The sequence below is a fragment of the Balearica regulorum genome, chromosome 22, assembly GCF_011004875.1.
Source record: "Balearica regulorum gibbericeps isolate bBalReg1 chromosome 22, bBalReg1.pri, whole genome shotgun sequence".
NCBI classification, from domain to species: Eukaryota; Metazoa; Chordata; class Aves; order Gruiformes; family Gruidae; genus Balearica; species Balearica regulorum.
Window position 1 is genome coordinate 7,039,879 of NC_046205.1, and position 23,666 is coordinate 7,063,544.

At 51.1% G+C, this 23,666-nt stretch overlaps 1 protein-coding gene across 2 annotated transcripts in view; it reads left to right on the forward strand.

Moving 5' to 3' along the window:
• CSMD2 (CUB and Sushi multiple domains 2) overlaps window positions 1-23,428 on the forward strand; it is a 302,970-nt gene extending 279,542 nt beyond the window's left edge. The window contains exons 58-71 of one of the 2 annotated variants that reach the window (XM_075773922.1): window positions 4,203-4,379; window positions 5,221-5,400; window positions 6,619-6,792; window positions 7,978-8,151; window positions 11,272-11,345; window positions 12,749-12,860; window positions 14,738-14,917; window positions 15,499-15,564; window positions 16,145-16,306; window positions 16,896-17,008; window positions 17,759-17,846; window positions 19,001-19,139; window positions 19,719-19,895; window positions 20,419-23,428. In XM_075773922.1, the coding sequence (XP_075630037.1) occupies window positions 4,203-4,379; window positions 5,221-5,400; window positions 6,619-6,792; window positions 7,978-8,151; window positions 11,272-11,345; window positions 12,749-12,860; window positions 14,738-14,917; window positions 15,499-15,564; window positions 16,145-16,306; window positions 16,896-17,008; window positions 17,759-17,846; window positions 19,001-19,139; window positions 19,719-19,878 (1,799 nt within the window). In that variant the 3' untranslated portion in view covers window positions 19,879-19,895; window positions 20,419-23,428. The remainder of the gene's footprint in view (window positions 1-4,202; window positions 4,380-5,220; window positions 5,401-6,618; window positions 6,793-7,977; window positions 8,152-11,271; window positions 11,346-12,748; window positions 12,861-14,737; window positions 14,918-15,498; window positions 15,565-16,144; window positions 16,307-16,895; window positions 17,009-17,758; window positions 17,847-19,000; window positions 19,140-19,718; window positions 19,896-20,418) is intronic. The other variant, XM_075773923.1, reaches the window with a different exon arrangement.
• Window positions 23,429-23,666: the final 238 nt, after the last annotated feature.

Here is a 23,666-nt window from a genome sequence, read left to right on the forward strand (position 1 = left end):
AACTGATTTTTCCAAAATGTATAAATGGTTTGGAATTAAATTAATTGCAGGGACTACTTCTGAGACTCCTGCTGCAGTCTCTTTTCTGTAGCTTTGGTTTTGTTGTCCCCAGTAAGAGCAGCTTCCCTGGCTTTCCAAAATTGCAGATTTCAGGCCTCATTTAGCTTTAATTTCCAGCAAGTTTTTAAAGTGTAAGTGAAATTTTAGATGCTTTTTTTCCTTCCTTCTCCCCCTTCCTGATGCCATATCTGTGTTCAGCGAGGAGCGGTGCAGGAGGAGGCCCGTCAGTTGTACTCTGCTCTATCCTCCCTCCTCCTCTTAAAGGCTGCGCAGAACATCTGCTTCAATGTTCATTGTTTCTCCAGGTGAATTAAAACTGCATCCAAAATATGATGGGGCTCTGGCTGCTTTTCGGCAGTTTCAGTAGATAGAACGGTGTTTATTTTAAGTGTGAACACTGGAAAAAGAAACAGAGTTTTGTCTCAATCCCATTTGACCGCTGAGGACACGGGAGGTGGCAGGGCTGGGATTTGGGTCTAGCTGCTTTTTTTTCTTTCTCTCTCTGCCTGGTTAGCTGGGTTACGGGTTACTGGTTAAATTAAACAGCATGGAAATTACCAGCCCTGAAGCAAAGGCTTTGAGACTCCAAAAGCTCTCAGCTGTGTCTTATCCAGCGGGAGGTTTTGCCCGATGTGTCAGACATCATTAGCAGAGAGCTTCAGCCGGGCGCTCAGATGGCAGCAGAGCCCAAAAGAAGGACCGGTGGTTACAAAGATGAGGTCAGAGGAGGGGGAGTGTGCAAAGCACGCTGTATTCACACGCCACCTCCAGCACAGCCAGGCGTGCGCTGGTAGCGGTCAGCAGCCCTCAGCTTTTCCTCGCTGCGGTTTCGCAGAGCAGGGCTTGCTGCTCCTTGCAGAAATGTGCCTGCTCTCGGCACTGCCTGCAGAAAGAGCCCCGAAACAAGCCTCTCTCGCCGTGTTCGGGGAGGTGTTTGCTGCGCAGGGATGGGGGAACTTTAAGTGTGTCGTAAGTAACACCAGCTCTGAGCTGAGCGCCTGGACGGGACCCGGAGAAATTCCCTTTTCCCAGCAGCTTCTCGCTGTAAAACACGTAGGAAAAAAGCAAAGGGAGGCAAAGGGGGAATCTTCATAAGCTTTTCAGAAAAAAAGGCATGGATTGGAATCAAATTAATTATTGCTGAGCTCTGGAGCACCTCCGAGCTTTGTGATGTTTTATATAGCAGAGGCCACTTTGTGGCGTACAGAAGCTTCCCAGCTCCCCCCAGCAGCGACGGGATCGCAGGGAGCAGCTCCGGCTGCGATCGGGAGCGAAGGCAGACGCCGACGTCCCTGCCGTCTCTGCTCGCGGGCCGCCCCAGCACGTGCGCACAGCACGCATCCTCAAAAATCAAAATTGCTTCCTCTCTAGGAGGAGGAATTGGAGGGGGAAGAGTCGCGGCCCCAGCACGTACAGCCTGCTGTCGTGCCCACTGCGGCCAGTCGCTCCCCGACCCCTCCGCTCAGCAGCCCTTCGTGTTTGAGAGCTGCAGGTGTGGGAGTCAGCAAGGCCGGCGGGGAGGCAGCCAGCGTGCCCTCGACTTCGCGGCAGCCCTGAGGAAGCAATAAAGCGTTGAAAGGAGCTTGCGGCTCCCAGGTTAGGGTAAGTAGCTGAGTTCTCAGGAACACATTTTCAGGTGTTTGGTCCCCGCCGTGCCATCTCCTGTTAGACTTTGAGGAGCTGGGAGCCTGCCCCGCTGAGCTCACCCCATCCCGCTGCCTGGCGAACCTTGTGCTGCGGGTAGGCTTTAGAGGTGGGGATGGAGTTAATTGCATTTAGCAAGCTTTTCGTGGGCTTTGCTCAAAAAGGACTTCATAAAACTAACTGTAGGAGCAAAATTTACTTTGACGAAGAAACAAACCTAGAAACCCCAAGGTGGGGAGCTCTGTAACGATCGGTATGTCCCGGAGACGTTTGAGCTGTTTCGGTAGCAGCAGCGGGGTTTGGCGCTGTCGGGGTGACGTGCCGTGCTCCTCAGCCTGGCAGGGGTCTGGGCTCAGGCTCAGGGCTCTTGCGTCTTCGGCACGGACGCGTGCTGATCGGGGTGTGAGGGTCTGGGCTCCAGTGTTTGTCTGTCGTGTCTTCTGCAATGTGGCAGAAACCGAGTTTTGGGTGGGAGGAGCAGGACGAGCCAGCTCTCGGCACCCCTCGCACCCCTTGCTGGAACGGAGAGTCAAACCTTTCTTGTCGTATCCGACGTTTCAACTGAGCATCATCTCCTGGAATGTTTCCCTGCTAAAGCAGAAGCAGCTCTAAGAAATCCCCATCTGATGCAGCTGATTTTCAGGTTATTTTCTTGAATTTTGACTTTGGTTTGAAGGTGTTTGGGTGTGAGGTTCTTAAGGAGACGTGAGTGGGTATGACTGTGGGGTTTCCAGGCTCTTTAGGATTTATACTCTGTTCAAAAACCAAAGCCAAAATCAGCTTTCTTTTGGGGCCCAATTCATTTTACATCTCCCACTGAAGCCAAAGGGAATTATTTAGTGCTCGCTTGCATGAGTAGATCCTATTAAATTATTATTTTAAAAGTTCAAACCTTTCATCCTTACATTTATGGCTGCTTTTATATCCAGCCTATACAGGTCACAGCTGATGCACGCTGTGGTTAAACCATTTCCATGAGTCTCCTTGTAGCCACGAAAGTAATGGTATTTGGGTCACCTGTGTGTGTTTGGCCACATGCATAGGTGGAGGAGGCTGGGCAGGGGAGAACAGCTGATGTATGGGCAGGCAGTGAAATAGTAATTTAGAGCTTTTTCTGAGTTGATAGAATCTGATTTTTATCCCAGCATCTCGTGGAAATGACACCGTGTATCACAGAGACGTTGGCTGCATGAGAAATCTGTAACGAGAGGGCACCTCGGATGATTTTAGTGCCGTGCAGAGTTCCTGTGTGCGCAGTCCAGAATGGTTATTAGTTTCCTCCTGTCAAACAGATATGCCTCCAACAAGCTCCTGTGTTAACAGGCTGTCAGCAAACTAAGCACCAGGCAGAGGAAGACTTTCTCTCCTTGTGTTGGTGGCCTGTGCTCTTTGTTTTTCTGCTGGGGCCTGGAGCTGCGTTTCCCCGTGGAGGAAGGCTGGCGATACTGGGGGGTGCCGGGGAGCAGTCCCGGGGCTGGACCGGCACACCGTGGGCGTGCACAGACCGATGCTCTTGCAGGGATTGTGGCACGTTGCCGGGGAGGGGTGGGAGCAAGGAATTTCCCTGTCACAGAGCTGGGAGCATGCGGTTTAAGCCTTTCCTTGATTCATGTGATTTTCTTTTATGTCCTGTAATTTCAGAGTAAATGAGGGCTGGATGCAATTATTGCAGGTGCTTATTTTGTCATGACAGGGCTTTGTGCACCACCATTCACTCCGATGCCCTTTTATTGCTGTGGTGCTGAGGTACTTTAGGCATAAAACTTGGGCACTGGCAAACCTATAATTGTATTCCCACAACACCCTCCCTCCTGTGAAAGCATAATTGGAGATAGCTGGGCAGTGAGCAATGCTGCAGTGAGGGAGCAGCGGGCTCCCTTGCTGCCTTCATTCCTTCGAAGTCTGCAAAGTCGTCCGCTTCCCGAAGGGGCCGGAGGCACGGCGACACGCTCAGGTCCGTGCTCCAAACTCCTGGAAGATGGAGGGACCTGGATGTCAACACCTGCTGTAGGACTAGCTGTGGAATTAAAAGCTGGGATAAGAGCTCTGCAACAAGCCGACACGAGTTCTTCCTTCAGCCCGGAGGAGCAGGCGGGAGGAGGTTGCTCCCAGGCTTGGCTCTGGGGGTGCGCTGCAGGATCCCCCCGGGAGAGGAGCGGGGTTGGGGCTGGCTGCAGACATGGAGGGTTTTTTCAGTCCCCTGCCCCAGGGATGCTGGCCACAGCCTTGGGACACGCCGCCTGGCAAGGCAGAGCCCTTGCTCCGAGCGGGGGAGTGGTTGCTGGGATCCCGTTGGATTGATGTAGCTGATTTTCCACAGAACAGTCTGTTGCGTCTGAGCTGATCCAGGGGCTTTGCAGCTGATCTTACTTTTATTGAGAACAGTCAATTGCAGGATGAAAGCCTTAGTTTTTTGTTTGGAGGGTGGTATTTGTGGTTGGTTTGTTGTTTGGTTGTTGGGTGGTTTTATTTTTCACTTTGCCATTTTGCCTTTCTAGTTATATCCTGTGGAAACCCAGGAACCCCTAGCAACGCGAGGGTTATATTTAACGACGGCTTGATTTTCTCCAGTTCCATTATATATCAGTGCCGGGAAGGTTATTACTCCACAGGAGTGCTGAGCAGGCACTGCACGGTGAACGGGACCTGGACTGGGACCAGTCCGGAGTGTACAGGTGAGCACTGGGATGGATTCCTGGAAGATGAGCTGAGCGATGCTGCCAGGCTCTGGGGACGGGTTGTCAGGGCGTGTTGGACGCTCGCTGTAGATGTGCACACACGCGTGTGCCGTGTTGAGAAACTCGGCTAAACTGTCTAGCGGCAGCAGCAGTCGCTCAGCCTGCGATCTCTCCGAGTGCCTAATGGAAAACTCTTGCTTTAGGTTTGTTTTTTTTCCAGTTGGATGAAGGGAGTTCTGTAATAACTTTCATGAGTAGATGTCAGCTGACCTGGAGCGGCTCTCCGGGGCTGCTGCTGAACGTGAGCGTTCCTGCCTGCCGGTGTGCCGGCACCGGGGCGTGCGCGGGCAGAGCCCCGGCTCAGAAGCCCGCAGGGAACGTGCTGCCTTTCCCGACGGCTCCCGCCCGCGGGTGCCTGCAGCGGGAACGCGGATGATGGCAAACGTGGTCTTACATAAGAGACAGAAACGGGGGTAAAGAGAGGAGGGGGTGTCGCGGGCAAACTGCCTTCCAGCTGGCCCAGATTTGACCCAGATTTCCTTTAATGTTTCATGTGTGTTAAAACTTCTTCTTGCAAGGTCTTAATGTGCCATTAAGATCGCTGCTCACTCCACTGAGTAGAAGCAAAGTTTTCTCCACGTGCTGTAGCCCAGCCTGCTCCGCAGCTAGTGCCGCTCTCCAGGTCCTCTGTGCTACAAACGCTCCCTTCTGCACCATCAGCGGACTACATCCTGCCTTGAAAACTGCTCAGGACCATCAGGCTTCTAGTTATTGCGGCTCCAGAAGTGCGAGATGAGGGACGGTCGGCCAGAAACACTTCTTTCTTTTTCTTTGGCAGTGATCAACTGTGGTGACCCTGGTGTGCCGGCCAACGGCGTCAGGCTGGGCAATGATTTTACCTACAACAAAACGGTGGTGTTCCAGTGCACGCCTGGCTATACGATGGAGTCAGACAGGGCATCGTCTCTAACCTGCACGAAAGACCGAACCTGGAATGGCACCAAACCTGCCTGCAAGGGTAAGACCGGTTGCTGTAAATATTGGAGAATGCAAGTTTTACAGGCCACAAACTTTGTGACTTGTGACAAGGTAACAGGCAGCAACTACTGCGTAGTGCCAGGAGCCCACCTGGGAGTTTCTCGGCCCTGTTGTTCAAGCTGTCCCGTGTTTATGGCACTTAAGCGATTTTATCAACACGGCATGAACACCTTGCTATCTTTAGGCCTATCAGTCATCACAGCATGCCTGGGAGGCAGGCAACTGCTGTTATCCCTGTAGTAGAGGAGGAAGAGTGAAGCACAGAGAGAGTTAAGTGGCTTACTCTTCAAAAACCCAGATCAAACTCAAAATGAAATATTGTGTTTTGCAAGCACACGCTTTTTGGCATCATCTACAAATTTGAAAAATGTTTCTTCCAACTCCTTTCATTATTTCTCAGTTCTGAGATTGCCTCTGTAGTTCAGAGATAGGAAAGGGAAATAATAGAGCGGTTGCAGGACAAGCTGGATCTCTTCTGCGAGTGTTTTACTCGCCCACCAAGTTATAGATAAGGCTTGTAGCAGCATCCGTGTACTCTTTTAGCAATCTGGAAAATTCACCTGTCATGATGTTGATATAAATGCAGACCACATTGAAACTTCCAAATATACTCCAGACATCCTCTTTCAGAGGCTGTAAAGAGCAATTCTTACACTCCTCGCTCATTCTCTCTGCTGAACTGGTGCTGCAGGAATAATACAGAGCGTGGCCAGAGCCTGGTCTGGAGGCCAGGCTGATTTGCATGAGCTTAGCATCTTTCCCAGTGCTCCCCTGAGCTGAAGAGCGAAACACTGCAAAAATGTCATATTTAAACACCCTAGAGTAGATGAAATACCGACTGGTTGTTGATTCAACTGCTAATCTGAAACTCAGCCAGGTTGTCCAAAATGTATGAATCTTTCAAGGAATCTGAGATGAGTTTTCACACTAAGTCAGGGTGGATTCTTACCTTCAGCTGGAAATGGGCACAGACTCAGAAATCTGACTTTGAGATTTGGGATTTGGTTAACTCCAAACTTCAAAATAAAATCCTGGGGTTTACAACTACGCGCACAGCTGGAAAAGTGTGTACGGCCCCGTGCCAGGCCGGTCCTGGGAGAGCGGAATGTAACTTTGGTCCTACGTGAATTTGCTTGTTAATGGAAATACCTATGCTGAGCAGTCAGGAGAACTGAGCGTGCTTTTGTTTTTCCTTCAGCTATCGTCTGTAAATCCCCACAAGCCATCCCCAACGGGAAAGTCATGGGCTCAGACTTCAGCTGGGGCTCCAGCGTGAGCTACGCCTGCCTGGAGGGGTACCAGCTCTCCCTGCCCGCTGTGCTGACCTGCGAGGGGAACGGGACCTGGAGCGGGGAAATCCCCCAGTGCTTTCGTGAGTAGGCAGCCGTCTGCGTCTTCACCCATGAGTTGGGTGGAGGACTAGGATTAAAACCCAGTTGTTTGATGGTCTCTCTCCAACATCTCTGGTCTCCACGTAGCTGATTTTGGTGTCGACTCTGCCTTGCCCGGCAGTTTCTCAGAGGGTACGGATGGACCATTTCCAGTATGCGGGAAGTTAAATATCTGGTTGCTGTGCTTCCTACGCCTAAGCCCAAGAGAAGTCCGACATTAAGTGGAGTCAGCGGGAGTTTTGGGCACCAGGAGAAAAGCAGGATGATGCTCAGTGTGCCTGTAGCCAAAAGCCTGAATGTTCTCCCCCCCTCCGACAGCAGCCGAATTGCTGGGAGTCAGGGTTTGCCGCCTCTGTAACGGAGGCAGTAGTGGCCACGGGGACGCAGTCAGTCACTCCGCCTCTTGTAACGGAGGTGTGAGGTCACGTTTGCAACAAATCTGAAGATGTTGCGTGTTCCTGTCCAGCAGGCGTCTTTAAAACTGGCTGTTTGTAAGTGTGTCTCCCCGGCGAGTGAGTCTCCTGCGCTCGGGGGTCTTGAATCTGGCGAAGGCTGTAGGAAAAAAACCTTTGGCAAAAGGCACCGTGTTGTTGCGGCAGAAGTTAGGAATGTTTTGTGAAGGCAGAGCTTTGGCTGGGTGGAAACCTGTGTGCTTGATACAATAGCTAATGCACAAAAATTAGTTAAATGTCTCATAATGATAAAGGCAGATTGGAGTTTCTTTTCTTGGCTGAATGGCTGGCAGCTGCACAATAGCCATTTTCGTATTAAATCATACAAAGCCCTCGCTCTGTTCTTTGCACCTTTCCCTGGATCTTGTACAATTAGTGGGCTTTCTGTGTGACATGGAACCATATAGCAATTTGACATCGTGCAATTAGAGATGCATTTTAAAGCTAAGCATGCTGTTAGGGGAAAAAGAGAAAAAAAGTAAGAAAAGATGGGGAGAAGGTGGAAGTTAATTAACAGCAATTGACAAAAAGAGCAAATTATAAGGAAAGTGGCCAACAACGCCTTCTACCACTACTAATTCCCTAGTCAATCACAGAGTTTGATGGCAGGGAGTGGTAAGGTTTGGGCCATTAATAGACCCATCTTTAGCTTATTGACATTGCCTGCTCTTGAGGAGGTTCATCGCAATCCGCGCGTGTCTCTGCCTCTTGCAGCTGTGTTCTGCGGCGACCCGGGGATACCCGCTCAAGGCAGGAGGGAGGACAGAGGCTTCACGTACCGCTCTTCCGTCTCCTTCTCCTGCTTAGCCCCGCTCGTGCTGGTGGGATCAGCCCGGAGGTTCTGCCAGTCCGATGGGACGTGGAGCGGGACCCAGCCCAGCTGCATAGGTAAGGGGAGACTCCTCCGTCTTCCATCTGCTACCAAAGAGCCTCGAGTGGTCACCTTGCCTTTTCGTTTGCAGCAAAGTTGGTTTTCTTGTCTAGGTGTGCAGAAATTAGGACTTTGTTCCCCCGAAAATCGGAATATATAAGGGTCATGCTTTTGGTTTGTGTGTACTAACTGGTGGTAAGCAGCCCATCTCCTCCTTCTGGGGCTTGCTGCTTAGAATTCAGCGCCAGTCCCCATCGTTTCCTGCCCCCGACGGTGGTCACCACATAGTGCGTCCAAGGAGGACGATCTCCTCCCTGTCACCGCTCCTCAGCACTGCGCTTGGGCTGCTGGTGGGCAGGAGGGAGAATCCCTCTGCAGAACTTCCAGGTTAACGTTTGCAACCTGGGCCGTAAGGTGTGAGGGCTGCGTGAGAGCGTGCAGAGGGCAGCACCGCGCGAGGGTCCCGAAGGCTGGTGCTGCCTGCGTTACCTCTGGGCTGGGGACGGTGGCAGTGCACCAGCGCGATGCTGCACCCGCACTCGTGCCCTGTTCCGTGCTAACGCTGCTACGGCCCTGCCACCATCAGACCTGTTGTCTTTGCACAGTGCTGGGCTCTGGGCTGCTTCCAGGCTTCCTCAGGAACCTCCAGCCCCGCACGCTGCTCTCTGGAGGTGCACGGTGTCACGGTATCGTTATCAGCGGTGGGACTGAAAATGCAATTTGACTGCAGAGTAGCCCTGGGCTGCTGCGGAGCGGAGCTCTTCTGCTCACAGACATGGCAGCAAAACCGAGTTCTGCCTAAAGGGTGCACGTGAGAGCTCTTACGTTCTCTGCTGCCTTTGAATTAGATCCAGAATGGCAGAATAGCGTCTCCTACAAGTATGAAGGTGCTGTATACAGAGATCAAAATCTACAAATTGCTTTGCCTAGCTGCAGCGTTGGGATTCAGGCTGAAATTTCCACATGTTCTTCAGGTGCCCATTTTCTGGGGCTTTCTGAACCCTTTGAAACCTCTGGGAGGTGGATAATCATCATTAGTCACAGCATTCTTCACCTGTTTAAAACTCTGGCTACATTCTTGAACTCCAGGACTCCTGTGGCGATAAACCGCGTGGGCTGTGTGCTGTTACCTTAACTGTCTGCCTGAACACCACCATCATCACCTCATGTGGGCACCTGGGGCAGAAACAGATCTTGGGCTCTTCCCTGCGGTTTTCAGTCCATCCAGCTACATCTTAAATGCATCGCCGATTACAGTGATGTAAAAATACTTGTGGCCTGAACCTCCAAGTGTCCTATTGATTTCACCAGGAGCTTTTTCACATACAAAGAGTTGGGAGCACCTGCCTGCCGTTGTAAATGTTGCTTTTAAATGCTTCATGGCTTTCTTGCAAATCCTTGTCCGGGATCGTGTCGTACGTACGTGGCACACAGCCCTCCAGAGCCGTCTGTGATTGAACCCAGCAAATACAGCAGTTCGTGCCGCTGATGAGATGTGGTTTGTTTGGGGGAGACAAACTATGAGAAGGGAGAAGACTTGTGTGTCTACACAACCTTCACCCGAAATGTCAGTTTGACCCAAGCAGCTGGACGCAGAGCGTTGTGGTTATTCCGATCTCACCCGTTCTGGCCGTACGTTAGGTTGCCAGCACCGCAGGCCCCCCAGATGCAGCCAGGAGACGGCGGCTCTGCCCTGCACCCTCTGCCATCCATCACCTGCTGCCTCATCCGGCGATGGGCCTCGCTATTTATTTATTTCAGACACTGATTTATCTGGGGACTTCCATGGCAACGGCATCGGTGACAAATGACAATAGCTCAGCAGAACCGAATGATGGAAAATGAATTGGCTTGTGCGCCGCAGCCCCGAGTCGGCCACAGTTTGTATCCCTTGTTTAGTTACTCACCGCAGCTCCAAGGACCTGGGGACGACACCAATAAGTGCATAATGCTTCAGCGTGAAGAGACCGATTAGTCAGATCACGAGGAATAAAGGCATAAAAATAAACAGCCGTGCCGCTAGGTACAGAACTCGTAGTCTGTTGTCCCATAGCTGCAGGCTGGAGTGCTGGGCTGCTTCTGTCCCGCTGGGTTGGATCGTCGAGACTTTTCTTAGTTTATTTCTTGTCTTGCACAATCCTGTTAATTGGAGTATTTCGGGGGAGCATAGAGAGGGGTTTGCTGTGGGGCTTATGTCCTTCTCGTAGCAGTGCTGAGCAAGTTTTGAAGAAAGAAGGCTGGGAACCCAGGGCAGACTCTCACCTGATTGCGCTGAGATCCTGTGATGCTCCAGCTCCCTGCTAAGGGGGCTACCCCCGGCCAGGTACTGGAGCATCCCCGCGGCCAGGATTGCCGCTTAGCTCCTCCTGGGATCCCAGGGAGCAGGGAACCTGCTGCTGCTGCTGCTGAACTGCCTTCCAGAGAGAAGCTTCAGTTTCCTATGCTCGCTTGGGGATGCTGATATTAATGTGATGCATCTCTGCCTTAATTCCATCGATGCCCTGCTACTGTTGACATGCTGGGGAAAAAAAAAAAGCGATAGATGCTAGAAGAGTAGCAGATATTCCCACTGAATTGTGTGTATTCATCTTCTGATAGATTGAAACCAAACGAAGCATAAAGAGCGATTACGTATCTGAGATGCATTAAACTTTCCAGCCCCCATCTATCGCTCTGAAATAGCGAGGCTCCACGGTGAGCGTGCGAGCGAGGGCCGAGCTGAGCCCAGAAGGACGAAGCGCTGACCCAGGGTGCAGGAGAGGACAGGGCCACCTCGGTGCGGGGGGTGGCCAGTGGCAGCGGAGGGCACAGCACTGCTGAGCCGGGCGCTTCGCTCATCACCTGTAGAGTCGGGGAGGGGAAGAGTTGTCCCTGACACAAGATTTATGTTCTTATGTTTTCTCCTGGGTGACAGAGCGCCTCTGGTTAGTTTGCTTTGCAACACTCAGGGATTTAGGAAACAGAAAGATCCATGTATTTTTCCTTGTTGCTATGTATTCCTTCTGTAGCAAAATATTTCTGTCTTGTTGCAAAGGCGCAGCAGGATCTTTCTGCGTGGAGAGCAGGGGAAGGCAGAGCTCTGAGGTGGCTTTCACAACCGCTGCTTTAAAACACTGCCTCTGTTCTGTTCTTTTAAGACCCCAGCCTGACGACGTGCGCGGACCCCGGCGTGCCTCTCTTCGGGATGCAGAACAACTCCCAGGGCTACCAGGTACCGTCACGGCTGCACGTCCCCCCGCGTCCCCGGGTACTTGCTGTGGTTAGTCCGTGTCGGAGTCCTGACATGGATTAATGTGTCTTCCCGTGAGCAGGACGTCCCGGCGTGCTCCGTTAGACCTCAGAGTGTGTTTGTACGGGATTAACTAGCAATGTGTTATTTATGATATTAAATACGGTGCTAATTATTAGTTATTAGTGTAATTAGTATTCACATTGGAGACATTCATTTTCAGACCAAATTCTGTAGGTGGTTTTCTTAATCTCAGTTCCCGCACAGTATGAAATCAGTGGAGAGAAAAAAACCAAAGCGATTCCCTGGGCTGCTCCATCTCCAGCCTCTGCTGCTGTCCCTGCGGGCGCCTGTTCCCTGCTGAGATGGAGCCGGGCGCGGGGCTGGGATAGTTAATTCCGTGTGGCTACTCCTACCGGAGCGGATCTTTCAGTTTTGCTGCTAATTAGTTATCTTAATCCTAGGTTTTAAGAAATCAATTCTAGTTTTTAATTAATACTGAGACACCCTAAGTCTGACTTCTGTAAGAGTTGCTAGTCTGAGAGCCGCACGCTGTAGCGGAGCCGCCTCGGGTGCTCGCGCAGGGGACGAGGTGGTGGCTGGAGCAGCGTGGCACGGGGAAGCGACACCTTTGGCCGTGGTACCCCGGGGACCGCAGCTGCCACCTCGGAGCCTGGGAGCGACTGTGCGATAAAACCCGGCCGCAGGGTCAGCGAGGAGGGGGTCTGCGTGCTACAGCCTTGCTACAGAGGATGGGAAAGTTACTCAAAGCCCTGCTTGGCAATTTTTTTTTCCAGCATATTCTGGTTTTAAAGCAAATCCAGTTGCGGTAACGGGGCTCACAGCCAAACAGCATGGTACTGCCGACCCATCTGAAGCAGGGAGCGAGCTCCATTATACGGTAGTGGTTTGGTCGCAAGAATAATAATTTGGTTGAAACTAAATGCAAAAAAGTGGATAGTCTGCAAAAAAAGTAAGCATACCTCAAAAATGCTGAAAAGCCAGGTTTTGTCATCCTTTTTGCTATTCACAATCCAAATTGGCCTTTATAATATAGCTACAGAATGTTTGTTGATACTGGTTCTATTGAATATCCCTTTTGGCAAAAATTTCAGGCCATTCTAATAGCGCCTATGTTTGATGCGGGCTTTGGGTATATTTAAAGACAAAGCAGCTGTGCCTCTATCACTAAAAGAAGCGACGCCTTGCACGGTTCCAGGGCGCAGCTTTCCAGGGGCTCTGAGAGCTTTCTCCCCACCAGACTCTGGCAGGTGACTGCCCTCCCCAGCATATAGAGGATGGAAAAGTATGGAAGTACTTTTGTACGATATGCATCGGCCATTCACCTTGCGCTGGAAATTGTGTTTTCTCTCCTATTGAAACAGGTGGGAAGCATCATCTTTTTCAAGTGCCAGAAGGGATACCTGCTGCAGGGCTCCACCACCAGGACCTGCCTCCCCAACCTGACGTGGAGCGGCATGCAGCCGGACTGCGTCCGTAAGTCTGGGGAGAGGCTTTGTCAGAGGAAACCGGGGTCTTTAACCGTGCTCTTGCCTTGGTTTGGTGCTGTGCTTCACCATGCGAATTGCTGGCTCTGAAGAGCTGGTAATTTGGGGGAGAGCTCTGAGAAAAACTATTCTTGAAGAAAAGGGAGATCACACAATCGCTTCTCTCCTGACACGACTACACCAGCAGCCACTTCTGGTTTCACATAAGATTTTTTTACTTGTCCCTTCCTCAGACATACAGTTTCAGGTGAGACTTTGTTTTGTGCTGCTGAAACCACATTTGATGGTGAAGATGTGAGCTCACACTCCGGGGACCAAGGTTAACATTTAGCCAGAAGGGCTCTGCAGCAGAGCGGTGTTTCTCTTCATCCTTAATAACGAGTTGCTCTTTCTTTCAAGCTGTCCATCATCTTCTCCCTGCTATACCAGAAGGAGTTTAATGTACTTCAGTGGTAATATCTATCATGGCCTCTGAATTGGAAGTATTAAAAAGCTTTTCCCTTTCCCTCGTGAGGCGGTTTATTGGTGAGATATTTTTCCGCTAACAAACCCTGCAGGTGCTGGTTCTGCTGGCAGCCCAGCGGGGACACCCGCCTTTGCAAACCCTGACGAGGTGGCATCAGGGGAGAGGGGGGCGGTCGCTCTGGAAGGAGCTGCCCTTCCCTGCTCCTCGCCTCGGAGGTGGGAGCGCATCCCCAAATTCCCAGCCTTCCCTCTCCTGAATGGGCAGACTGCAGGGATGCAGCTGCGGCTGTACGTGGGATTTTGCTCCTGGCACTAGGCGCGTTGAAATAGAAGAGGGTTTTGGCTTACCCGTGCCAGCAAGGACTACGGAGTTGTTGCCTTTAGGTTTTGTGTAAAGCCTTCTCTATCCGCAGCGCGGAGTTGGATCCAGCTAATGAGCGCTGAACTGCCGCCTCCCGGCTGGGGCTGCCGGACCGTGCAAGTTTGGGTTAGTCTGTCAGCTCTCTGGGTTTTATATTTCATCTCCTGTAAAACAAGGATAAAGATAATACCTCACGAAGGCTGCCAAGGATTTGTTTTCATTCATGAGCGGTTTGAGAGCTACAGAAAGGGCAAATTTACAGCGTGGGTGAGAGGGAGCTTCCCAGCTCTGTGATTTATTCATTTCGTGTCGTAACTTCTCAAGGAAAGTGGTGACACGTTTACAACAGGACCTGATAGAGCAGTGCGGGCGCACGCTCGCTCTGGTGGCAGGGAGTTGGACAAGCTCAGCCTCGATTTCTGTGAGCCAAATCCTGAAAGTTATTGAGCAATTACAGGAATTTATGACTATTGCACACTTGAGGACTTGCTGTGTGATGCTGTGGACAGGTAGGTGCAAATTATTAGTAGGATGCTGGTGCTATGAAGAGAGGTTATACAAAACCAGATCTGTCATGCTCTCACTGGAATCACTGGCTTAATTTACTGGGTCTAGATGACCTGTAAAAGTAGGTTTTGGTCTGGAGATAGACCTGGGACACAGTTCTGGGGTCAGAGTTCAGAGGAAGGAGAAAGGTGTCTTTAGCATCATTTGGTTTTGATTTTCTTTCCCTTGAAAGGTGGGGGGATGGTGGAGCCTGATTTTCAGGTCATGGAACCTGGAACCGAGCGAAGGATCCCCTGAGAACTTTAGGCAGAAAGAGCAATCTAGCCAGCGAAGCATGGGAAGTGTCTCATTAATTCATCCGGCTGGGAAAAATCCAGGCATGGCATTGTCTCCCTCAGTGAGCAGAGAAAGCTTTTGCTGAAAAAAGCTCTTCTAAGAGAATTCTGTCCCTGCTGACATCATGGCGTCACTCTTCTGCCTTTCTGTGTACGACTGGAAGGTCTCTCTCTTCTCGTTTCCCTTGTGCTTTTCAGCTCACCACTGCAAGCAGCCGGAGACGCCCTCCCACGCCAACGTCGGTGCTCTGGATTTGCCATCTCTGGGCTACACCTTGATCTACTCCTGTCAGAGCGGGTACTACCTCACCGGAGGATCTGAGCATCGAACCTGCAAAGCCGATGGCAGCTGGACAGGAAAACCACCGATTTGCCTCGGTAAAAGCTCTGAGCAGCGTGACCGTGGGTTTGCGTCTGCCTGCGCCTCTGCGGGGGGGGGAGCGTTGCAGCCCCAGAGGAAACTGGTTTTCTCTTAGACCTGCCCCAGGAGTCGTGCGTGTGCGTGGCTGGGCTGGCTCTCGCAGGGTCCTGTGCGGGTCCCAGGGCAGACAGAGCTGGGGGATTTTCTGCCTGATGGTTTGGATCTAGAAGCATCTGCACAAGACAAAGCTTGTTCTTTACGTACCTCGAAGTCTTAGAGCAGGAAGGCGTAGTGGTGTAATCTGGAAGTAAAGCTGCGTGGCTCTCGTGGAGCGTGGTGGCTCTCTCTGGACACTTTGGTTTGGAGCAGATGGCGGGGAGGACAGTAGATGAAAGGACGCGCAGTCAGTGAAAGCTTCGTGCTGTTTCAGTGGGCTGGGCAGGAACCCGCCCCGAGCCCTCGTACACGTGCAGCCACGTTACGTGCGCGAGCGATGCTGGCCAAAGGCTGTCCTCTGGTAGCGCCAGCACGCCAGCGGCGTGCCAGCAGTGTCGGACGCCGCAGTACTCACCGCCTGTGGTTTGCCCCTCTCTTGCAGCCGATGTCCGCCCCAGCGGAAGGCCCGTTGGCACCGCGCGGGACCCGCCGCTCACCAAGGTGTCAGGTACCGGAGCGGGGCTGGCTCTTCCGTGGGACGCGTTAATACTAGACCTGGACCTTACCAGGTCCCTCCCCTTCCCCGGGGCAGCCAGAAACCTGGCTGTGCCTTGCAGATCTTAAAACTGCTGGGCTGGGGAAAGCGCCCCGTGTGCTCGATCCTGCTCACGCTTCACTGGAGAACAGACGGGAGCCTTAAGGGAGTCGGGTACCAACGTCCACGGCCCTCCCCAGGGCACTCCGGAGATCCAAGCCCTCTAGGATGTTTCACATTAGACCTTTTTTTTTTAAAAAAAAAAAGGGTTTTGTTTGTTTTTCCTAAGAAATTATTTTGGGGTTGGTTTGTTTTTAAAACTTCAGTGGCATTTTTTGTCAAAACAACAAAATCGAAGTCATCAGCTTGTTTGTTCTCCTCTCTCTGGCTTTGTACTCAGTGATGATAACACAGAGAGTGGGTGGGATTTGAGATATTTAAATACGTATTTGTGAATTCAGAGAAAGAAATTTGCTCTATTTTGGTTTCTGAAAAATGGAAATAAATGGCGATGCCCTTGTTTTTCTGCACCCCCGCTTGCTGCGGTTCCTAGTGCCTGCTGACGTGTTTGCAAGGAATTCCCTTTGGAAAGGCTCCTACGAATACATGGGGAAAAAGCAGCCTGCGATGCTGTCTGTCACTAGCTTCGATCCTGTCACCGGTAAAGTCAATGCCACTCTGATAGACCACAGCGGCGTGGAGCTCCAGGTGTCCGGTAAGGGAGCTGGCGTGGCCGGCTGTAGGGATTTACCCTTGTCTCGGGTGGTCTCACAGAGCCAGGGGCAACGTGCTCTGCTCTGAGCGACATTGAAGTGCTGATAGAGCTTTGCAGAACTGCCCAGCTGCGAAGTCTCCAATCTTTGATTGGACCAAGACAAACAAAATGATGTTCCTGAGTTTGCTCTGGCTCTACCTGAAGGGCAGCTCAACCCCGTCCATCATCCATTCCCTTTGTGCTGGGGTGATGGACTCATAGTTTAAGACCAACAAGATCAAATGCCACGAGTGCTCCTCATCTCTGCCCTCCGTGGAGCACCAGGTTCATACTGATCCAGTAACGTAACCCAAACATTAACAGTTGAGTCTCTTCCCGTGTGCAAAATGTCTTTAATATCCTGGGCGGTGGAGGTGGGATTGTATGTTTGCGGGGTGTCTCCTGGTGCATCCCACTGATAGGGCTGGTAGGAGGAGTTGTTGTCCACTCTAAGATGATGAGGTGATAGCTCTCTCAGGTAGAAAGTTAATAACTTCAGACTCAGAAAGAGTCCTTGTGATCTAGTGATTAAAAGCCACTTATTTTTCAGGTGTTTACAAGAAAGAAGATGTGCACCTGCTTCTCCAGGTTTACCAGATAACGGGGCCAGTGGAGATTTTTGTCAACAAATTCAAAAATGATAAATGGGCTCTAGATGGACATGTAAGTGCACGGGCACCTCATACACAAAGTCCACCCACACCACTCCTCCCGTTGCTCTCACAACCCCAGCTTTTCTCTCGCTGAAGCTGAAGGAATAACTCCCTTGGCTGGTGGCAAGATGAGGCTGCTGTCCTCCAGTGACCTGCTCGCTTGAAGGGCACATGGGGCGTTCTTCCATCGCAAGAGAGAACGTTACATGGCAGTTGGCTCTTCCATGCTCCCTTGCAGCTGTGTGGGGGTTCTTTATTGCCCCGTGGTTTAAAATCTGTAAGTCTTCCAGATAACACTAAAGGAGAAACCAACACGATTAATTCCATTTTAACATTTTATATCTGTTAAGCATCAAGCTAGATGAGCTAATCTTCCCTTATGGAGTCAACTTCTCACCCCGATTTCTGTGGCTGGTAATTTCCCATGCCCTTAAGAGACCCACTGGAGCTTGGAAGAAACATGCATCTGATTGACCTGTGGCCACTTGTAGCCCAGAGCCTTCGCTATCCCTGTTGAATCAGCAGCAGGTTCTGTAGTTTATTGCAAACAAGATTTTTTTTTTTTTTTCCTCTTCCTTTGAGATGTGAGAGTCTGAACAAGCTGGGCAGTCAGACTTCCTAAAGAATGCCACGATTTTGTGGGGAATTGAATCACATTAATGCTATGCATGAACTTAAAAGAGTCTGTGACAAGACGGGTGCTAAAATCCCAGGGAAGTGTTGAACAAATCTGTTGATCTCTGCTCTCCTGTCATTGCAGGTCTCATCAGAGTCGTCAAGCGGCACGTTTGTGTACCAGGGCTTTGTGCGTGGCAAAGGCTTCGGGCAGTTTGGCCTTCAGAGACTCGGTAAAGTTCCTCTGATCGCTGCTTTTTCCCTTGATTGCTAAACGCTAGATTTTGGCAGTAGTGGAGATTTTCAAACAGGAAACATTTCTCCTGTCCCTGGCTTTAATTTTCAACCCTGCCGGACCAGATCGTTATAGATGGTTTTGAACCATCAGGTTTAACCTCACCCTTTGCAGCTCCTCTCCCCTCATCGTTTATAAGAGAGCTCACAAAACCCAAACTGGGCACTGGGGTAGAGAAGTGGGGTGCCCTCAAATCTTTGTACCCCAGGGGGGTGGGAGATGGTGGCATCTGAAACAGCTTCTGTTTCTTCACGTTTGAGGCAGAGCAGTGCCACGCTGCGTGGGGAGGAGGAGGAGGTCCCCGTGGCCTGGCAGCACTTCCCCCTGCACCTTGCTCCTCATCTCCAGTTCCTCCCAGTACGACGGACACAGCTGCTCTGCCCTGGCTTGTGTTTAAAGACACTGAACACTGGGTGTTCTGGCAGCGGGGGCTAAACCCATCCTCGGCGTGAGATTTGCGGGAAACGAACAACACTAGAAGAAAAGTTTTTAATTTGTGGACAAATTGAGGCATTTAAATAAACGGGCTTCTGTTCAAAGACAGGAGGAGTTTGGAGCCACAAATAGCACCTGGACACTTTTTCCCTCCATGTTGCCAGACGTCTGACCTAAAAGCCCAAGTCCGTTGCTACCACAAACAGTGTCTCCATCTGACTTTCAGAAATCCCAGAGGCACTTGAGAGCTTAGATGATCCAAGGTCTAAGCTCCTAAATAGCTCTTAAAATGTGGCTTGAGCTCTCCAATCTCTTAGGATTTTTGGAGTCTTGTCACCTTTGTGGAGAATTAGATGCTCGTTATTGCAGCCTTTGAAGGTCTCCCTTAAAGCCTAACTTTAAGCATCCAAGTTTGAGCATTTTGGCAAGATAGATCTATTTACATCTCTCTTTAATTGCACTTCTAAATAAATGATGATGTCTAAGCTAGGCTAGATCTCCAAACCATTCTTCACGCAGCTCAGAAGGTTTTGATTACCTTTTACAGCAACACGTGTAACCATCTCACTCTGTTGTTGAAGATGTAACCTGTAACTCAAGCAAACCCCATGTCCCACAGCGGTGTTGTGAAATGTGTTTACTTCTGCTGTGTTTCAGACATCAGCATGATGGAAAACGATCCAGAATCAATAGGACACCATTTTGCATCAAACAGCAGTTCTGTGGCAGCTGCCATTCTTGTGCCTTTCATAGCCCTGATTATTGCAGGGTTTGTGCTTTATCTCTACAAACACAGGTGGGTTTCAGTCGTGATGCCGGTAGGTGGAACAAAATCGGCGGCTGGCAGAAATAGTTGTGAGCTTGACTTAAAAGCGCTCCCCCGGCCCTGGTTTCTCATTTAATTCGGAAGATGAAAAAATAACGGAGCAAGCACACGTGGAGGGGTGAGGGTGTTAGGAGAAGAGAGCATTGAGGGCTTTTATGACCGTTAATAAGATTTGTGGCAACATTAAGTAGGACGAGGCAAAGTAAATTTCGTACTTCAGCGTTCGAGCTGGCTTTGCATATGCTGTCAGTCAGTTATTTCTCCTGATGGATGCATTGCTGTGGGAATGTCGCTGCGCTGCAAAGCGCCGCGCGGACTGGCCGCTCTGCGGAGGGAGCGTGCTTAGGGCTGTAGCAAAGCCCAGGGAGCTGCCTGTGCTACGAATCTATAGTAGGATTTTTCTATAGATCCCTTCTGTCTTATCCCCAGGTGTGTACCCTCTTCAAAAGCAGCTGTTTCCTTCCCACTGACTTCTGGTCAGGGCTGTTCAGCTGGCTACAGCAGGAGCAGCCGTGACCTCTCTGGATTTTTCTCTCTGATACCCTGCAGGAGAAGACCAAAAGTTCCTTTCAATGGCTACGCAGGCCATGAAAACACCAACGTCCGAGCAACGTTTGAAAATCCGATGTACGACCGAAACCTGCAGCCCACGGACATCATGGCCAACGAGACGGAGTTCACAGTCAGCACCGTGTGCACAGCTGTATAGCACCCATCCCCTCTGCGGTGAGTGGGACAGTGCCACCACCCTCCTCCTGTTTGTCACTTGTACGATGCTGGTTCGAAGCGATGCTTTGCAGGAGCACCCAGAGTGCTTCGGATTGCCCAGGAGATCTCTGCAAGACCCAAACCCAGCATCTCCATCTCTGGGTCTCGGGTGCTCGCTGCCGGGTGGGGCATGACGTCTTGGGGGCCAGTGGCAAAGCAAATCCAGATAGTCCTGTGGTGAGAACAGTCACCAGGTGAAGGACAAAAGGAATCTCTGAGAGATCGCTCACTGCGTGACTCCAGACAGGGTGTTTTGCGCAGCGGTCGGAGGAAGGTAAAGCAAGGGGTTTAAAAGTTTTACTGCATAGAGGAATAACTTAATGTCATAAACAAAAGTCCGCAGTGGACCTGAAGGGTGCTTCTAGACTGGAACGTTCTTAGTTTGAGATAATGAAACTACTGTTCAGGCTTTCCCAGCGTTTCTGTGTGTAATAACAAGCGTTTTGCTTCTCTCTCCCCCCCTCCTTTCCCATTGTCCCAGATTCCTCCGGGGTCGGTGTCTGGTGGATGATTGTGTTTCACCTCACTAGTCTCCATCCATTCCCTCCCCATCTCCCTCCTCCCAACCTTGTTGAGGCTGTGGAGAAGCTGCTACACCTCGTTGGACTTTGCGTTAACTCCTGAGAGACCGCTGGGTTGTCCTCTGTCGTCCTCGCCCACCCTCTCCATCCCGTTGTGGATAACGAAGCCAACCAAAGGTCTGCTCCGGCACAGCTCCTCTCTCCCACCCTCCTGGTGGGGCTCAGCCCAACGTCCGCACCTGGGGAAGCGGAGGAGCTGGGAGGCGAGGTGATGGGAAGGCTTTAACACCCTGCTCTCGGCTGTGTGTTCCTGGAGGGAGCAGTGGGGTACGTGGGGTCGCACCAACGCCCCTCTGCTTTTGGGAAGAACTTGGACAACAAAGAGGCAAAAGCAGGTTGCACCGCACAAGGTGCTGACGGGGGTTAATGGAAAATACCAGTGTGGGACAGGATGAGTACTTGCTTTGTCTTTATTTGGTTTTGTGGGTTCGTTCTTTGTTGTGTTTTTTCTAACCCAGGGCTTTTGCAGAGGAAGAGTTTTCAAGTGGGACCTCTTCAATGAGAAAAGCAAAACTTTGCAAGCTTTTCTCCTCTTCCCCGTATTTAATTTTCCGCTGGGTTTCTTCTGCCCCGTGTTCACTTCAGGCAGCTCTCAGGGCTGGTACGGAAACGTCCCCCATCCCTGGCCCTCTCTCAGCAGCTGCCGGGTTTAGCTGTGTCCAAACACCCTGATCAGGAAATTGCTGACAGACACGAAGGGACAAAAACCTCTTTAAAAAGAACTCTAACAAATACAAAATCTCCCCCCCATAGCATTTGAAAGCCTTTGCCCTTTCCATATTGATCCTCCAAATGGCAATGCAATAAGAGTTTTAATTTCTATCCAAAGCTGTTCCCTTTATTTCCCAGGGGCGGAAAGGTTGCCTTGGCTTTCCTGAGAGCAGATAAGGCGGCTTGACATTTTTCCTCCCTTATAAGAGAATGATGCTTTTGTGATGACACTGTCCTCCTCTAATAAAGAGGAGAGCTGCTCTTGTTGATTCGGGGTTTTAGTCTGTTTGGTTTGAGTCACCGTTTCTTAGGCCAGGCAGGAGTCAAGGAACGCAACAGTGCCGTTTGCCAACTGTAAGTCACGGGAAATACAGCTGATGTAGAGCAGTATGTGTCAGTGAAGCAGCTGCTTCTTACAGAAGACTGGAAGGGAAAACAGAATTAAAACAAATGGGGCGGTGTTTGCATCCATGCTTGCATTCAAACGCTGGCTTTCCCCTGCCTAATGTCAGCTGAGGCTTTGTCTAATGAAAACCACAGGGTAGTTTTTTTCTGTTTTGTTTATTCTTTTACTCTGTGCGTGCGCGTGTGTGTATATATATAAATATATATTATTTTTTTTTACTTCTGTCTCTTATTCAGTGCTCTTAGAGTAAGCAGCATTCTACAGCCTAATTGCTGAACAGCCAGCCTGCCAAAAAATGCCATCTCTGCTCCCCAAATCATGCAAAGGTACTCTGATTCATCCCCGAGAGGTGGGTGCAAGCGCACGCGTGAGCCAGAGCCCCGATCCGACACGGACGGAGGTCGGCGAGACGCTGCCCGCGTGGATGTGGGCACGCAGGTAGCTCAGGGCCGGTGCTGGGCCGTTACAGAGCGTGTCCTGCAGCGAGGAGCGCTCCCAGCTCGTGCCGGGCGCAGGCGGGCGGAGATGGCGTCATCTCCCAGCTGGCGGCGGGACGGAATTCCCTGGGCAGCCGGGCGGGCTGGCAGCGGTGTCCGCACCCTCGGGGCACCGCCGGCGTGCAGGGCACGGACCCCGGAGCAAGCTGAAGGGTAGGTGAGAGGAGGGGACCCTGACCGGGCTGCGGTGGCCCTCGGGTCTGGGGCCAAGGCACGTCTCCCCTCTGGTGATGAGGTGAAGGCGGGGAGCTGCCGCCCCTTTACCGGGACACCGGGGTATTGCCCCGGTTCCTTCGCTTGCGTCTGCACGCAGACAGCTGCTTCCCACCTTCGGCTCTGCTCTCCTGGCCCCTGTTTGACCCCAGGGTCCCTTCCAACCTAAATTACTCCACGATTTAAGGCCCGCAGCCCGTTCTCCTGGCCTTAGCGCAGCCCCCAGAGCGCGGCCGAGGGACCGGGCGCAGCGCATCCCACCAGCAGCGCCGCTTTGCCCTACCTGGCGCTCCCGTGCCAAGGATCGCGGTATCCCGGCTCCCCTCTCGGTACCCAAAACTCAAACACCTGGCCGTATCCCACAACGGCAGAGCTCGGATCGTTCCGGGATTGGCGCTGAGCCCAAGACATCCCCTGCAGCTGCGGCCGGTGCCGAGCCCCGGGCAGGGATGCACACGCACGCAGAACAGCAGAGCCCCCGTCTGCTTTCCAGACCTTTCTGAATCCCGCTCGGTCGATGGAATAGCCAGGAGAAGCTTGTGTCAAGGCGTGTAAAATGAGCCCGAGATATTTTAACACCAAGGCAGGGAGAAGGGAGGCTCTACTTAAACAGGACTTGCTGCTTTCCACCCATTAAGTACCATTTTCTGCTGTTGCCCGAGCAACAGGAAGTGGAGGGGGTGTTGTGCCATTTTTTTGCAAGCTGGCTGGGACCCGATATGTGACATTCTCCATTCTTGTGCCCAGAGGACTTGCATTATGTTTAAAGAAAAGGGAAAAAAAAAAAAAAAATAAAAAAGGAAAAAAAAATCCCTCTTTTGTACAGAGATATATTTTTATGAATCAAAAGTTTGTACAGTTAAAAAAGACACAATGTAAATGTTTTTTTTCATTATTGTAGTAAACAGTAGTGGAAGATCAGCTTTTTTTTGTAAATGTAATAAAATGTATAAATATGGTTTACATAAAAGTGTAAATATGTAATCTATACATACACTTGGCTTGTCTGCAGTATATACAATTTAATTTATCTGTCTCTGTATATGAGGCTTCTCATTGTGTCCAGGCATTACTTTACTGAATTTGAAAGCTATTTTAAATTTTTGAATTAAAATAAAATATAAATTTTTGCATTGCTTTTCTTACATTTTTCTGGTGCCTTTTTCATGAGCTGCCGAAGGATCCGCTGGATGCCAGCTTGCACACGCACACATGGCGCACGCACACATGGCGCACACGCGCGTGCACGAGGACGGGGCGGCCCCGGGCGGGATGCTCCTGGCCCTGGCCAGCGCGTCCTGGCTCCCACGAGGGCACGGCA